Source organism: Gekko japonicus, unplaced genomic scaffold (assembly GCF_001447785.1).
Source record: "Gekko japonicus isolate JY-2015 unplaced genomic scaffold, Gekko_japonicus_V1.1 scaffold1603, whole genome shotgun sequence".
Lineage (NCBI taxonomy): Eukaryota > Metazoa > Chordata > Lepidosauria > Squamata > Gekkonidae > Gekko > Gekko japonicus.
Window position 1 is genome coordinate 40,858 of NW_015176021.1, and position 17,496 is coordinate 58,353.

At 46.1% G+C, this 17,496-nt stretch overlaps 1 protein-coding gene across 1 annotated transcript in view; it reads right to left on the bottom strand.

The window, feature by feature from the left end:
- Nucleotides 1-4,868: 4,868 nt before the first annotated feature.
- Nucleotides 4,869-17,496, bottom strand: part of LOC107123343 (small VCP/p97-interacting protein-like) — a 24,437-nt gene continuing 11,809 nt past the window's right edge. Inside the window, exons 2-4 of the mRNA XM_015426584.1 lie at nt 15,809-15,859; nt 9,649-9,765; nt 4,869-6,148 (exon numbers count right to left, since the gene is read on the bottom strand). Of these exons, the coding sequence (XP_015282070.1) occupies nt 6,134-6,148; nt 9,649-9,765; nt 15,809-15,859 (183 nt within the window). The 3' untranslated portion in view covers nt 4,869-6,133. The remainder of the gene's footprint in view (nt 6,149-9,648; nt 9,766-15,808; nt 15,860-17,496) is intronic.

Genomic DNA, 17,496 nt, shown 5'->3' on the forward strand with positions numbered 1-17,496 from the left:
CTGTGTGGATGATTTGAATGTCTATCAGGAGTGACTGTTAGAGTTTTGACAGTTAAACAGTCAGTTAGTTAGTCAGCAGAGAGTGCTGTGTAAAAGCAGTTGATATGAGTTGGTCCTGAGATTTCTGTGAGAGAAGCAGAAGTTAGTTAAGTTCTGTCTCTGAGTTGAAGGAGACTCAGCCCTGTGTGTGAAAAGAGTGACATTTAAGTCTGTGTTATAGGAGAAAATTACAAGCTGAGAGTCTAGGAAAAAGTACAGTGAAAAGTGTTACAAAGTTGCCTATGAAATATCCCTGTCAGTGGAGAGAGGCTTGTGAGAGACACCAAGCCATGGTTCAAATCATTCCCAGTTCTGTTTACATTGTTTGCCCTCGTGTTGATGCTTTCTTTAAATAAATCCTATTTCCTTCAAGTATACCAGCTCAGCAAATAATCCTTCCTCAGACCACATAGACCTTCATGAATGCCTAGACCCATGGTACACCTACCCAGTGATAGAAATATATATTATAGTAAGAGATTGGAAAGCCTTAAAATTCCTGGTGGCAGCCGGATACCCAAAGAAAAATAAACTAAAAGGGACACTTTAAAGTAAAACCCGACCTCCCTAGTAAAGGGGTCGTCACAGGCACCTTTAAGACCAAGTTTTATTCAGGTACAAGCTCTCCCTCTTCTGCGAGGACAGATCTGCACGTCCCCCCCCCCTCAATAGCTAACAATCCAAAACAGTCTAGTGGAGCCTGAGCGGTGGGTGTTGCCTTCTGACACACTTCTGGTGATGTCAGGGGGTGTGGCATATGCAAATAAGTAATGGTGATGAGTTACGCTCATGAGTTTCTGCACCTCTTTTTCTACAAAATGACCCCTGGTCCTGGTTGATTTTTTTCAGAGTTTGCGCCCAGGCTTATCATATAACCCAACAAATCTGGAAGGACAGCAGCAGAGAAATATTCAAAGAGTTTATTCTGCAGTTTAGTTCTCCCAAGCAATTACATCATGACCGAGGATCAGAATGTGAAAACCCATCTTTTCAAAAGACTGCAGCCGCATTGCCATATTAGCCCTTCCCAGAAAACTCCATATCAACCCGAAAGGGATGTCCAAGTTGAGAGAACAAATCAGACGCTGATGGCAGCAGAATGAACTTTGCCAGACAAAGAGAAAGCCTACTGAAAGTCCTCCTTTAACAATGAAATCCATGCACACAACTGTATGCAGCACGAAGCCACAGGGTTCCCCCCCCTCTTTTCTTGTTTTTGGAAGCTGCTTACTAGGGGTGTGCATTCAGGTCAACAAGAGCCAAAAACCTATCCAAAAATACTTTATCGGTATTTTTCGGCATCCCAAAGGTATTCGGGTTTTTTCAGGGAAAATTCCCGAAAAAAACCTGGATATATTTGGGGATTGCCGGGCTGAAAACAGCAGAGAGGCTGGAGCAGATTGCGCCCGCCTCTTAGCTGTTTGTTGGGCTTCTACTGCAGTCCCTTTAAAGTTTAAAGAGATGGCAGAAGACAGCCTGAAAATCACCTGTGCCGTTGTGGAGCAGACTGTTCCTGCCTGCCTACCCATAGGCCGAGTTCAGACTGGCAGTTTGGCCCGGCAGCCAAATGTTTCAGGAGCGTTTCAGTAGCAAAGCCAGTTTGGGGTAGTGAGAGCCAGTTTGGTGTAGTGGGTTAAGTGTGCAAACTCTAATCTGGGAGAACCGGGTTTGATTCCCCACTCCTCCACTTGCACCTGCTGATGTGACCTTGGGTCAGTCACAAGTTCTCTCAGAGCTGTCCTTGAAAAAGAGCAGTTTGTGTCAGAGTTCTCTCAGCCCTACCCACCTCACAGGGTGTCTGTGGTGGGGAGGGGAAGGGAAAGGAGTCTGTAAGCCGCTCTGAGACTCCAAGTGAAGGGCAGGGTATAAATCCAATCTCCTCTTCTTCTTCTAGCGGATTAAAGGGGCGGGTTCACACAGGCACATCTTTCTGGCATCCCCCAGCCTTACTCAAGCCGTCTTGTGCCGCTTCCCTCCCGAGTTAAAAAAGTTCCAGGTGAAAGTGGTAGCAAACCGTGTGTAGAGCGGGTTGATTCCAGTTCCGAGTATGAACGCAAGCGCTGCTAAGGCGGGAGCAACCCACAGTCGTTGATAATAGGCACTGGCTGTTTCTGCGGCAGGCACCCATGCGCATAGGTGCATGCAGCGAAGCGCAGAAACAGCTGAAACAGCCTGCCAGGGGCGGGCCAACAGCGTGAATGCTCCCTTGCGCTTCCGCCACGGTATCCTCCTGCTTCATTCGCTGCGGTGTGAACGGGAATATCGTGACCAAGCCATTCCGGGTCTCTTCCGGGTCTTCTTTGCCACGACTCCCTAGCGCTTCAAATTGCCAGTCTGAACTCGGCCATAGACATTGCATTTTCAACAGGCCCAACATCTTCATGAGGAGATCATGATTCATATGTAAAAAGATGGAAAGAAGAGATGAAAGAAGCATACACACTATACAGAAGAAGAAGAGATTGGATCTATACCCCGTCCTTCACTACCCAAAGGTGTCTCGGAGCGGTTTACGAACTCCTTTCCCTTCCCCTCCCCACAGCAGACAACCTGTGAGGTAGGTGGGGCTGAGAGAGCTCTTGACAGAAACGGCTCTTTTTCAAGGACAGCTCTTATCAGAACTACGGCTTGCCCAAGGTCATCCAGCCAGGTGCGAGTGGAGGAGTGGGGAATCAAACCCGGTTCTCCCAGATTAGAGTCCCATGCACTTAACCACTACACCAAACTGGCTCTACACCTACATACCTTCTCAATCATCTGCCTTAAGGGGAACGCAAAGTCATGACAGTAGAGTGCACGGTGCTTTCATTCTGACACCATTCCTTCGAAAAGACTGGCAAATGAAAGTATGGAAAACACACCATTTAATTCCCACACTGGCACTTTAATTTCCTCTCTTCTTTGTTCTGTCATAATGAGGGATGCCATACATTACTGGAAATCTAGAAGTCCACCTGTTACCTCAGGTTAAATTAGTATTACATTAGCTAGAAACAGTAAGACAGGTGTGATACATATGTAGCTAGGAACATGAATGCTCAGAATTATATCATTTGAGGTATCAATATTTTACAACAAGGCCACAAACCTTTGCACTGAATTATTAACAATACACTCAGTGAACAAACATACAAGCAGGCACTGGACTCCTTCAGAAGATAGGATGAGACAAATGAATTCAACTAACGCACGAAAGATAGAATGTGCCAATAGCATTCCTGTTACAACGTGGTCATCTCTGCTACCTAATGGGTGCGGTCAGACGAGCCGTTTAGTCCGCTTTTGGCCCGCCTCAGAAACGGATTTTATCTGTGCGATCACACGGTCAACATCTGCCTCCCGTTCCCAGCCGTCGTTTTCCGGCTCAAAACTGCTTTAACCCGGAGTATTTTGATACCAGGTCCCCAAGTGGTGTTTTCCTACTTCTCTGGTTCCAGCCGCACTTTTCTGACGTCTGATCGCTCCTGCGGTGTCGAGCCACTTCCGGTTTAAACCCCCTCCCCGCTCGAAAGCTGCCCGAGGCTTCTGCTTTTCGCCCGCCATTTTTTAAAAAGCGTTGGCGGTGTGCACATAGCCAGAGGTCTGCCACTGCGTTATTAAAAACTATGTTTAAACGGTGCCGCGTTTTAGCATTTAGACGAGTTTGGGATCTCATGGAGGCCGTTTTCGGGGTAAACATTTAAAGGGAAGTGTTCCTTTAAAGTTTAACGGGAAGTGTTACAGCAGTCGGGTTGAAGTGGAAATTGCTCTGCGCATGCCCAAACTGAGAGAGAGAGAGAAACAACACCAACGCACGCTCCCTCGTGTGGACAGCGGGGAGCGATGTGGCTGCGCAGCGATCCGGAGCAAGGAGGTGAGTGCGATCGCGATTCTCCAGGTTAAAAAAGACCGTATCAGGGCCGTAGCAATTTAAACCGCTCGCAGCACGCCGTCTGACCGCACCCAATAACTGGTAATTTAACACAAAGAACTGCACTCCACCTTCCCCAACATACATTTCCACCAAAATGCCCAAACCACTCACAGAGTTTTAATTTGCATAAATATAGCATAGTATATAGTATATAAAACTTCAAAACACAGTGTAAACTTTAAGGAGAAGCATTTCATGATAAGCACTATAATTTTGCAAGCCCGAAAGCAAGATACTCGTCGTCCTGTGGTTGATTTAGAACACTGAAGGGGAGATTTTAAACTATTCTTGTCACAACTGATTTTTTAAAATTCTGTTTGAATGTGGTATTTCATTCCAGGGATTTTGCTCTTTTAAAAGTGTCACTAACCAGAGACACCAAATTCAGTCCATTATCTCCCCAAAATCCAGCTTCAGTTTGCATATCAAGTGGGACCGGGGGGGGGGGGGGGGGGAGGGAATGAGTAACACTGTCCACTGAACTGATTCATTTCAGCAGCGAAGCTCTGCCACTTTGGGGGAAGACAAAGAACCTAAAACAGACACACACGGGTCATTTCCTGCAGGAGCGCACAGGAGCAGAGCTCCGGCAGTAAAGAGCCCAGGGGGCGGGCACATGCAACAAGCCCCGCCCCCTGCCCCCAGCAGCCCTCAGTCAGAGCAAGAAGCAGCCAGGTAAGCTGCAGAGCCCGGCCCCCATAGACAGCAATCCAAAACAGTCCAGTGGCACCTTTAAGACCAAATTTTATTCAGGTACAAGCTCTCCCTCCTCTGCGAGGACAGATCTGCACATCCCCCCCCACCGAATAGCTCGCAATCCAAAACAGTCCAGTGGAGCCTGAGCGGTGGGTGTTGCCTTCTGACTCACTTCCGGTGATGTCAGGGGGTGTGGCATATGCAAATAAGTTATGCTAATGAGCTCCTGCACCTCTTTTTCTACGAAATGACCCCTGGATACACACATACAAAACTATCTGGTTCTTGTAAAGAGAAAATTGTCTATCTGTTTTTTTGGAGTGTAAACTTATAACCCTTCCCTCGTTATTTCCAAGAACTCGGCTGTTCTGAAAGACAGTTTACCAAATGTATTGATAAACACATGAGCCATTAGTCACTTCAAATGGCTGGGTCATTTACATTACAGAATGAGATGCATACGAATGGCACTCAGGTGAGCCCTTATTAGCTTAGTTGTATTTTTAATTTGCAATAATCATGACGCTCCAAATATCACAAATAGGAAAATCCAAAAGATGAAGGGAATAAACCATACAAATGCATTTATCTTGGCATAAGTACATACGGACCATAATGATTTGAAGCAATTTTAGTAACTATGGATTTGCAGAAAACCCAACTATTCTCCAGGATTTATCAGATTTAGTCTACATGTTCATTTTTTAGAGAGAAATCTCACCACAAAGTAGCAATTGCTTTCAGGACGCCTTTATTCTTACAAATATAGCCTTGTGTGGTGTATGAGAAGCACGGCTGTGGATTAGTCTCTATTGTACAAATTACAATCCCTTTCACATGACTGTATTTTAATTCTTCCACAGTGGTGGCATGTCAAAGAACAAATAAGCAAGAACAGGCAGTTCTCACTTGATGGTGACAATTCTCCTAAAACATGTAAATTCAACCTCGAAGGCACAAAAACTTCCACCTTCAAAACGTTTACTCTCAGGGAAGCCTACTGACTTCGGCCCAGTTTAGTTCTGAGTAACGGGGCTGAGTTTGTGGCTTCAATTCTATAAGCATGACACAGACAAAAGACACAGTTGGGCATCGAGGGAAATTACTAAAAGCAGGATTATCTTCAGAACAATCAAGCTATGAACTTTTCATTTATCATTGTAAGTGCCTCTTCCACAATCTGCCGGCCCCCCCGCCCCCCAATATGTTAAGACATGCAATGTTACACAATATGGCGGCGTAACTGGTAAACAACTGGTTTTGGCCATCTCTGCTGTACATTGTGAGGTTTTGGTTTGAAAAAAGGATCCTTCGTGCACATTTTCCCGTCTGCCCTGCCAAGATGGCGAAGTACTGCTGAGTCTCCAGAGGCAAACAACAGCAAAAGCCAAACACACTGGACAAGTGTCATTCAGCTGCAGGAACTGGCAAGTTATTGGCAGTAGAACATTCATCCTGTCCTTCCCATCCGGAGCTGCACCAGAGTTATCCAACTTGCCACTAGGAACAAAAAGGTCAGAGGTAAAGCATTGATATTAACGTTATACGAATCAAGACTGCCCCTCACAATCTTCATTTGAGACACTGATATGTAACGCCATCCCGATTTATTCAAGAGCTCCTGAAAGAGCTACTTCCGCATTGTGCAAGCTCTCCCCATACACACGCTATATGAAACACAAGACCATTCATTTTGTACAGACGCATATACAGCCACTGCCACAGGAAGTGGTGGTGGCTACAAGCATGGATGGCTTCACAAGGGAATTAGATAAGCATATGGAGCAGAGGTCCATCAGTGGCTATTAGCCACAAGGGATAGATAGGGGCTCTGGGGCAAGGGATGCTCTGTCCACACCCAATGACAGGCTAGTTATATAACACTATGTCTCCATTGGTCTCTTCCAGGATCCAAGGCAGCTATTGTTTGTGGACACAAGCTCAACCAGATCCTGGGGGCTACTTTAGGGATGACTCATCCTTAGTACACAACAAGCAGGTCGCGAAAGAATTCCTTTTCTCCCTTTCTCACAATACGAGAAATCATGGGCACGCCATGAAATTGCTGAGCGGTCGGGTTAGAACGGATAAAAGGAAGTCCTTCTTCACCCAAAGAGTGATTAACACTTGGAATTCACAGCCACAGGAGGTGGTGGCGGCTACAAGCATGGACGGCTTCAAAAGGGAATTAGATAGGCATATGGAGCAGAGGTCCATCAGTGGCTATTAGCCACAAGGTATAGATAGGGACTCTGGGGCAAGTGATGCTCTGTCATCTTGGTGCTGGGGGGGGGGTCAACAGTGGGAGGGCTTCTAGTGTCCTGGCCCCACTGGTGGACCTCCTGATGGCACTGGTATTTCTGGCCACTGTGTGACACAGAGTGTTGGACTGGATGGGCCTTTGGCCTGATCCAACATTGGCGTCTCTTATGTTCTTATGTACAGCGACATTCAAAAACCTGTCTGTGGGGGACCCCTTCAGTTCTCCAGGACACTTAATCGCTAACCAGACAGTAAGCCTTCTCCTGCTAAGGAACTTCAGCAGAAGACTCTACAGGGAAACTTCTGAACCAGAACTCATTAGTCTTTACAGAAGCCAAACTACGGCCCCGGTCACACGGAGAATTTGCCGCGCGAAAGGCACGCATGTCGGGCGGATTTTCGGGGCGCGACCACACTGCAACATCTGGGAAGTGTAGCGCGCCCGTGGCCAACCTGTGGCGTCCCGCCAAAGATGCGGAGTTAAAAAGTACCAAGGAAAGTGCACTAGTATCTGGAAAACGCACGGCACAGGCGGGCGTCTGATCGCGGGAGCACTAGTATCCCGTGGCATCCGGCGCCCGTCCACGTGCTGTCGCAAACTGGATGTTTTTCGTAAGCACATGCACACAAACATGAAACTGAAAGCAGTGCTGCTCCGCAAAACTGTGCATGTGCACAAACACAAAACGCTTGAGTGATCGTGCCGCACCGCTTCTTTGACACGTTGCAGCATCGCCGTGTGATCGCCAACTAACAGCCGAAGCACAGAGATTCGGGGGACCGTGTGACTGGGCTACCGGGCTTTATTTTGCTCCGGGCCGAACAGATATGCCTCCCCGCCACGTTATCTGGCCCGTGTGACCGGGGGGCCTACATAAGACAAGGAAGGAGTTTGTGCTATCACCAATTGTAGTTGCTGTGAGTAATCGTTATGATTTTCGGTTATGCATGGTAACAAACCAAGCCTTTTAACCTAATTTTCAGAATGTTGGTTTTTCCTCACACTGTGAACAAAGAAAAATATTACTGAGTGAGGATTTAGTTCATTGTGTAGGCTAAAATAAATGTTAACCTCTGGAGTGTTAGGGAGTTCTGGAGCGCTTAAAAGGTTATGCTTCACTTTGTGTTATTTTGTTCAGTCTTAATACAAGGTATTACCTTTCGTTCTTTAATTTTACAATCAATGCTAGTCTTTAAGGTACCACAGGGCTCTTCTTTTGTTATTGGTACATATTCCATGGTATTACAAAAACCACGTCCGTTTTTCAGGTTACACAAAACGAGTAATAACTGCCTTCAGAATCACAGGTCACACAAAGACTGATTTCACACAAGAGCCGCGCTGCGGTCGCGCCTCCCTTTGCCCCGCTTCTGTCGGTCAATTTCCCACTCGAAGCCGCGCGGCCGCATTCTGACCCGCGGCTTCGCCCGATTTCCCCCACGGTTTGGTGATCCTGGGGTTTTTTTTATCACGAACCTGCGGGGAAAATCGGGCGACGCCGCGGGTCAAAATGCGCCTGCGTGGCTTCGAGTGGGAAATGGACCGATAGAAGCGGGGTAAAGGGAGGCGTGACCGCGGCACGGCTCTTGTGTGGAATCAGTCAAAGCGTACTAACGCTTGGTTTACCTGACAACTTATAGCCTGTGGTCGAGAGGAATAAGATAGACTCAGATGCCCACTTAAAAATGGGATCCGATACTCTCGAACTGCCACAGCAAGAAGTTTCCATAACTGGATCTTCCTCCAGCAATCCCTGGTACCTCTGAAAAAAAATCAAATGCTGAGGGTTGGGGATGGGTATGGAGAAAACGGCACATAGAGAAGGGGCTAGTGCGGAAAGGGAATCGGATGAAATCTCGCCACCACCCCTGCCATTGTGCTAGCAGACATCATATTCTGCTGCACTTTCTCCACTACCAATTCCCCCTGCTCACTGAAGGCTCTGTCCTGCACGGCACATTGTCCACAGTCATCCTCCGACCGCCGGTATCGGGCTTTTCAGGGTCACCACAGGCTGCTGGGAAGACCTGCCTTTGCAAACTACTTGTGCTGAAAAGTTCATAGGATCCAATCACATTCTTTCCTTCTAAAACTGACTGTGTGAATTCATTCCACTCCTCTGGATCGCAAGCGGAATGTTCAGAGTTTGAATGCATTAACTACAGGGGTCATTTCCTGCAGGAGCGCACGGGAGTGGAGCTCCGGCAGTAAAGAGCCCAGGGGGCGGGCACATGCAACAAGCCCCGCCCCCTGCTCCCAGCCGCCCTCAGTCAGAGCAAGAAGCAGCCAGGTAAGTTGCAGAGCCCCCCCCGCCCCCCCAGTCCAAAACAGTCCAGTGGCACCTTTAAGACCAAGTTTTATTCAGGTACAAGGTCTCCCTCCTCTGCGAGGACTGATCTGCACGTCCCCCCCTTCCCCAATAGCTAGCAATCCCAAACAGTCCAGTGGAGCCTGAGCGGTCGGTGTTGCCTTCTGACACACTCCCGGTGATGTCAGGGGGTGTGGCATGTGCAAATGAGTTATGCTAATGAGTTATGCTAATGAGCTCCTGAACCTCTTTTTCTACGAAATGACCCCTGGCATTAACTATCAATGAAATCTGACAAAAGACTACAATATACATGGCTTTACACAATCATTTCTAAAACAAAAAGCCAAATGGCAGACAATAAGTCAGCAGAGGGGATAAGAGATGCTAACATGGCAAGAGAAAGAAACACATGTTTTTTAATCTTACTCTAAGCCCGCCTCCTTCTGGTCCAGTCGCTGCTGAATCAAGGCGTTTTTCCATTTCCTCCTGCCTCCTCTTCTTTTGTTCAACAGAAGATAGATTCTTAATACCTCGAGAGGAGGCCTTTGAGGGGGGAGAAAGGCACAATGAGCAAATGACAATGCAGTTGCCCCTTTTCAAAAAAGTGCAGCTATAAACATTATGAACATTAAATTCACGTAATTGCATACAAATGCATACAACTGCTGTAATGTTTATATGTGAATACACTGGACTGTAACAATATGCTTCTCATCATCATGAAGGGGTAAAGCCTGGAATACAATGGGGAAGAAGCCTGTTTGGTGTCGTGGTTAAGTGCGCGGACCTGGTGGCAGATCTACCTGAAGTTTTGTTTAGACTTTCTGTAACGATTCCTTGTTTTATTTGTGTGTGTGTGTGTTTAAAAGTTTGGTTGCATGGCTGTGTGATAGTCTAGAGTGGTTGAAACAGGCAAGTGGTGTGATTGGTGATTGGCAGAAAGGGGGAGGGGTTTTGGAAGTAAAAATTAGTGGATGAATGGGTATGTCAGTCAAGAGTGACAGTTGAAGAAGGACAGTTGATGAAGACAGTGGTGGTTAGGAGAGAGTTCTGAAGTCTGGGAGAGAAGCAGTTTTTGTGTGTGCTTAGGAGTTAGTTCTGTGTATGAAGAAAAGTTGAATGTATATGAAACAAGAAAGTACAGTTAAAGAGAAAAATAAAAAGTCTGAGTGACAGGCTAAAGTGAAACAGTAAACGTAATTGGCCTTAAGGAAAAAAGTGTTACAAAGTTACATGCAAGATCCCTGACAGTGAGAGAGAGAAAAGTGTGTGAAATATCAAAGCAATTGTTTAGTATTTACCCATTCCTAGTTACAGTGTACTACCATATTATTTATGAATAATATCAATAAATCTACTTTTATTTAAGATACCAGTTCTGAAAGAAATACTTCCCAGGACCACATTAGTACCTCGAAAGCCTTAAAAACCGACCTACATACCCAGTGATAGAAAAACACAGAAAGGTTTGGAAAGCCTTAAAATTTCCTGGTGGCAGCTGGATATACACAGTAAAACAAAAGAACACTTTAAAGGGGAACCAGACCTCCCCAGATAAGGGGTCGTCATACTTTCATTTTGCCCTTTTGGGAAACAGGAAAGAGAACAGTTTTCCCTCTTTGGTATAGTTTGGTGTAGTGGTTAAGTGCACAGACTCTAATCTGGGAGAACTGGGTTTGATTCCCCACTCCTCCACTTGCACCTGGCTGGATGACCTTGGGCAAGCCATAGTTCTCTCAGAGCTGACTTGAAAAAGAGCAGTTTTCTGTCAAGAGCTCTCTCAGCCCCACCCACCTCACAGGGGTGTCTGTTGAGGGGAGGGGAAGGGAAAGGAGTTTGTAAGCCGCTCTGAGACTCCTTTGGGTAGTGAAGGGCGGGGTATAAATCCAATCTCTTCTTCTTCTCTTCCCCACTCCTCCACATGTAGCTGCTGGTGTGACCTTGGGTCAGCCACAAGTTCTCTCAGACCTGTTCTCTCAAGAGCAGTTTCTGTCAGAGCTCTCTCAGCCCCACCTACCTCACAGGGTGTCTGTTGTGGGGAGGGGAAGGGAAAGGAGTTTGTAAGCTCCTCTGAGACTCCTTTGGGTAGTGAAGGGTGGGGTATAAATCCCATCTCTTCTTCTTCTTTTACCTCACAGGGTGCCTGTTGTGGGGAGGGGAAGGGAAAGGAGTTTGTGAGCCACTCTGAGACTCCTCTGGGTAGTGAAGGGCAGGGTCTTCTTCTTCTTCTTCTTCTTCTTCTTCTTCTTCTTCTTCTTCTTCTTCTTCTTCTTCTTCTTCTTCTTCTTCTTCTTCTTCTTCTTCTTCTTCTTCTTCTTACAGTCCCTTATTATTTAAAAGTCCAATATGCTATTCCTCTCACAGCTCATCAATATAGCCCCAAGACATCAAGCACGAGGTGATTAGACTATGATACCATGGATCAAGATACCCAGTCTATAGTGGCAGCATTTTCACCTTCATCTCTTATCATGATAGAATCGCCCTCACGATACGGGTAATTTAGGAAATAACAAAAAAGGATTAAGACGCAGAATATAAAAATATTTCTAATTAAATTAATTTGAAATAATTATACTCCACATTCTAACATGTTTGCTACCATTATTGTCAAATATTTCAAGGTGGCGTAAAAATACGATAACGGATGGGTTTTATCCTAGCAGGGCAAACAAAATTACCAAACAGGAAGAAGAAGAAGAAGAAGAAGAGGAGGAGGAGGAGGAGGAGGAGGAGGAGGAGGAGGAGGAGGTTGGATTTATACCCCACCCTCCAACCCTTCACTACCCAAGGGAGTCTCAGAGCGGCTGACAAACTCCTTTCCTTTCCCCTCCCCACAACAGACACCCTGTGAGGTAGGTGGGGCTGAGAGAGCTCTGACAGAAACTGCTCTTTTTCAAGGACAGTTCTTATCAGAACTACGGCTTGCCCAAGGTCATCCAGCTAGGTGCAAGTGGAGGAGTGGGGAATCAAACCCGGTTCTCCCAGATGAGAGTCTGCGCACTTAATCACGACACCAAACTACACCAAAGAGGGAAAACTGTTCTCTTTCCTTTTTTCCCAAAAGGGCAAAGCGAAAGTCTAAACAAAACTTCAGGTAGACCTGCCACCAGGTCCCTTGTTACACAGTTCCCAACAGCCCAGGAGGAAGGGGACCCAAAGCTTCTTTCTGGTTCTGGAACGTACACAGCAAAACAAAAATCTGCAGAATAAAGCTGCCGTTGAAAAGTCGAAAGTGAACAAAAGCTTTCTGGTAAAGAGTGGTCAAAAAGGTCTAGGGAAATAGGATTTAGGCTTTGAGACTTGGTAACACGAAGTACACAGAAAAGATTCAAAGTAAAATATATTTTAGTTTATTTAGGTGCAAGAAACATAAGGCAGACAGTGGAGGGTAAAACAAGAAACTGAGCTTACCCAGCCTAACTGGACAGGGGGCAACAATTCTGCATTACCTCTCCCAAAAACAGAGTTGTAGTTGGTCAGCATGCATAGCAGTCATCTCTTAGCCCATCCAGGTGTAATAGAGATGGGACTATAAAGATTTCCCCCTTTTTTGATCATTAATATTTCTCTGGTTTTTATAGATTTATTCTTAAATAACATTTTATTAGGATGTTAGAAAGGCCTGTTATATAGAAGGCTTTCCTCTTGTAGGTCTGATATTGCTAGCAGACAACATAATAGGTACAAAGTTCATGATTCTAAGGGCAAAACCTTGCAATGTCTGGGTCAGAGAAGATTTTAGTCTTGTATCGGTAATGAATACTTTTGTTTGGGGTATGAAGAATCCTTGTCCATTATCATTTAGGTTAGGTTAAGTAAACACTTAGGCTTTACATAGATTTGACGTAGATATATGTTTCTTTACATCTGACAAATCAGAGGCTTATTATTCAAATGACCACTGTCCTTTGTAACCAATTACGCTTTTTGAATATTGTTTTCTTGATGATGTCAGTCCATGTATAAAATATCACGTATTTCCTGAATATGCTCAGAATATGTTCAAGACGAAGAAGATGAAGAAGAAAAAGAAGAAAGTTGTCAATTTTTGATGAGTTATTTGGTCCAATTGTTTTCCTGTTAACTGAAGCACATCTCCTGAATATGCTGAGAAGAAAGTAGTCAATTTAGGATGGACTATTTGGTCCAATTGTTTTTCTGTTAATTGAAATAAAATATAGATCTTCCTCCTCGTTTGACTTCATTTTTGACATGGAATCTAATATGTACAACACGTTGGTCAGCCCGCCTCTGTCCTCTGCTCTGCATCTCTTTCTCCCCTGTCTCCCTTTCTGTTCCCCTTTTATCCTCCCCTCCACCCTGTCCCTCTCTCTCACTGGCTGTCAGGCTGTCCTTCGTTGGTAGTCCCGCCTCCCAATAAGAGCTCCGATGCTCTGCCAGGTGTGGGGGTGTTCTGACCTAGATCACATCCCTGATGAATATACAGTAGAGGTGACGAATAGATTCAAGGGTCTAGATTTGATAGAGTGCCTGAAGAACTATGGATGGAGGTTCGTGACATTGTACAGGAGGCAGCAATCACCACCATCCCAAAGAAAAAGAAATGCAAGAAAGCAAAGTGGCTGTCTGATGAGGCTTTACAAATAGCAGAGGAAAGAAGGAAAGCGAAAGGCAAAGGCGAAAAGGAAAGATTTACCCAACTGAATGCAGATTTCCAGAGAACAGCAAGGAGAGATAAGGAGGCCTTCCTGAATGAACAGTGCAAAGTAATAGAAGAAAACAATAGAATGGGAAGGACTAGAGATCTCTTCAAGAAAATTGGAGAAATCAAGGGAGCGTTCCATGCAAAGATGGCCATGATAAAGGACAAAAACGGTAGGGACCTAACAGAAGCAGAAGAGATTAGGAAAAGATGGCAAGAATACACAGAAGCCTTTGCCCCGCTTCTATTGGTCAGTTTTCCACTCGAAGCCGCGCGGCTGCATTTTGACCCGCGGCTTTGCCCGATTTCCCCCACGGTTTCGTGATCCTGTTTTTTGAGGATCATGAAACCGGGGGGGAAATCAGGCGAAGCCGTGGGTCAGAATGCGGCCGCGCGGCTTCGATTGGCAAATGGACCAATAGAAGCGGGGCAAAGGGAGGCGCGACCGTGATGCAGCTCTTGTGTGAAATCCGTCTCAGAGTTATCTCTGTTTCTAGGGAGAAGATTCAGTCGTTTGTCACAATAGAAGTTTTGACTACAGGCTCAATACCAGGCCCGAACCGAGGGTTAGACAAACATTAGCAACTAAGAAAGCATTTTCTTCACAGTGGAATATAATGATTGTTTCAGAAACACCTATAATTTGCCTCATCTTTCTCTTGCATGCATTATAGTTGTTCAGCAGTGTGGCAGAACCCTGCCCTTCTATTCTCTTCAGCTCAACCCAAATGAACACAGTCAACACCAGGGGTCATTTCCTGCAGGAGCGCACAGGAGCAGAGCACCGGCAGTAAAGAGCCCAGGGGGCGGGCACATGCAACAAGCCCCGCCCCCTGCTCCCAGCAGCCCTCAGTCAGAGCAAGAAGCAGCCAGTTAAGTTGCAGAGCTCCCCCCGGTCCAAAACAGTCCAGTGGCACCTTTAAGACCAGGTTTTATTCAGGTACAAGCTCTCCCTCCTCTGCAAGGACAGATCTGCATGTCCCCCCCCCCAATAGCTAACAATCCAAAACAGTCCAGTGGCGCCTGAGCGGTGGGTGTTGCCTTCTGACACACTTCCGGTGATGTCAGGGGGTGTGGCATATGCAAATAAGTTATGCTAATGAGCTCCTGCACCTCTTTTTCTACGAAATGACCCCTGGTCAACACTACAAAGAGCCACTGGGAATACCACCACCAGCCATGGCAGGAAGGTGGAGCACAGGTTTGGTCCTCAGCAGAAGGGTATGGTGCAACTCTATCAGCTGAATGTGCAGCAAAAAACCCATTTACAACCATTAAAAGCACTTTTTTTACAACCGCTACTTCTACTTTTTTTTTTTTGAGCTGCGGTGGCTCAAGTGGTTAAGAGGTTGAATTGCAGGCTGTGGAAGGTCGGTAGTTCGGCAGTTCAAGACCCGAGTGTGCCGCATGATGGAGTGAGCTCCCGTCTCTAGTTCCAGCTCCTGCCAACCTAGCAGTTCGAAAGCAAGACATTGCAAGTATATAAATAGGTACCACTTCGGTGGGAAGGTAACAGCGTTCCGTGCGCCTTGGTGTTTAGTCATGCCGGCCACATGACCACGGAAATGTCTTCGGACAGCGCTGGCTCTTCGGCTTTGAAATGGAGATGAGCACCGCAGCCCTAGAGTCAGATTCGACTGGCTTTCGAGCAAGGGAACCTTTACCTTTTTACTTCTACTTTGGGGCTGCTCCCCCCACCCAGAAGTAGATTCAGAAACTTGTGCTCATTCATGCAACTTTGGTGCCAAACTCCATAAACATTGGCTAGAATGCCGAAGTCAACTGTAATGCCATAATGGTACCCACTTTCCCATGTTCTTAAGTGACCTGACTTCCAGCAAAGATGCACCACATTCATTATGCAAGACGGTGTATCTGAGTAGCTGGCATCTCTCTGTGCCAAATGTGTGATTTCATTACCTCCATTTGCCTTTTTTCTGCAGCTTCGGCAAGTTGTCTCCTCTTCATTTCCTGTATCAAATATGGAAGAGAACAATAAGAACATTTATTTCAGATCGTTTCGTTGAAGAAAAAAAATAAGGTTGGGCACACGGACCAGTCAGTCAAATATTGTTAATTGCCTACTATTTGATCACGTCTACTAAACCCATATATGTAACCTATCACTAAATTTAGCTGCTGTACCAGAAAACTGGAGAGTAGCAAGCAGGGGTAATTTCCTGCAGGAGCGCACAGGAGCGGAGCTCCGGCAGGAAAGAGCCCAGGGGGCGGGCACATGCAACAAGCCCCGCCCCCTGCTCCCAGCAGCCCTCAGTCAGAGCAAGAAGCAGCCAGTTAAGTTGCAGAGCTCCCCCCGGTCCAAAACAGTCCAGTGGCACCTTTAAGACCAGGTTTTATTCAGGTACAAGCTCTCCCTCCTCTGCAAGGACAGATCTGCATGTCCCCCCCCCCCCAATAGCATCCAAAACAGTCCAGTGGAGCCTAAGCGGTGGGTGTTGCCTTCTGACACACTTCCGGTGATGTCAGGGGGTGTGGCATATGCAAATAAGTTATGCTAATGAGCTCCTGCACCTCTTTTTCTACGAAATGACCCCTGGTAGCAAGTATTATAGTAATTTATAAGAAGGGGTCCAGAGGGGAACCAGGAAATTACAGGCCACTCAGTTTAACGTCTGCTCCAGGCAAATTAGTAGAAACTGTAATCCAAGACAGAATTATCAGGCACACGGAGGAACAAAGCCTGCTGAAGGAAAATCAGCATGGCTTCTGCAAAGGGAAGTCCTGCCTCTCTAAACTTCTGGATTTCTTTGAGAAAGTGAACAAACATGTACACAGTGGTGACCCGGTAGACATTATATTTCAAAAGGCTTTTGACAAGGTACATCACCAAAGATTCCTGAGTAAATTTAGCAGACATGGGATAAAAGGACGGGTTCTCTTATGGATTAAAAATTAGTTAAACGACAGGAATAAATGGACCGTTCTCACAACAGAGGGAAGTAAGCGGTGAGGACCCATAATGACCGATATTGGGGCTGGTACGATTTAATTTGTTCATACATGATCTGGAACTAGGAGTGAGCAGTGTCGTGCCCAAATTTGCAGATCACACAAATTATTCAGGATGGTGAATAGGATGACTATGAAGACCTCCACAAAGACCTCCACAAATTGGGTGAGTGGGCAACCATGTGCCAAATGAAGTTCAGTGTTGGTAAGTGCAAGGTGATGCACACTGGGACCCAAAAACAAAACACAAAACAACCCAGTTTCAAGTATAGGCTAACAGGGTCTGAACTTGCTGAAACTGAGAGGGAGAACAGTCTTGGGGGTTATAGTAGACAACTCGAAGAAAATGTCAACTTGGTGTGCTGCAGTGGTGAAAAAGGCAAACTTTATTGTTAGGGATCTTCAGGAAAGGGACTGAAAATCAAATGGCCAATATCCTACTGTCCCTGTGATCTACGGTGCGGCCTCATCTGGAAGACTGTGAACCGTTGTGGTCCCCATATCTCAAAAAAAGACGTCACAGAGCTGGAAAAAAGTACAGAAGAGGGGCAACCAAGATGATTGGGCAGTTGGGGTGCACCTTCCCTGTGAGAAAAGACTGACGAGTCTGGGACTCCAAAGTCACCATAGGTCGATTC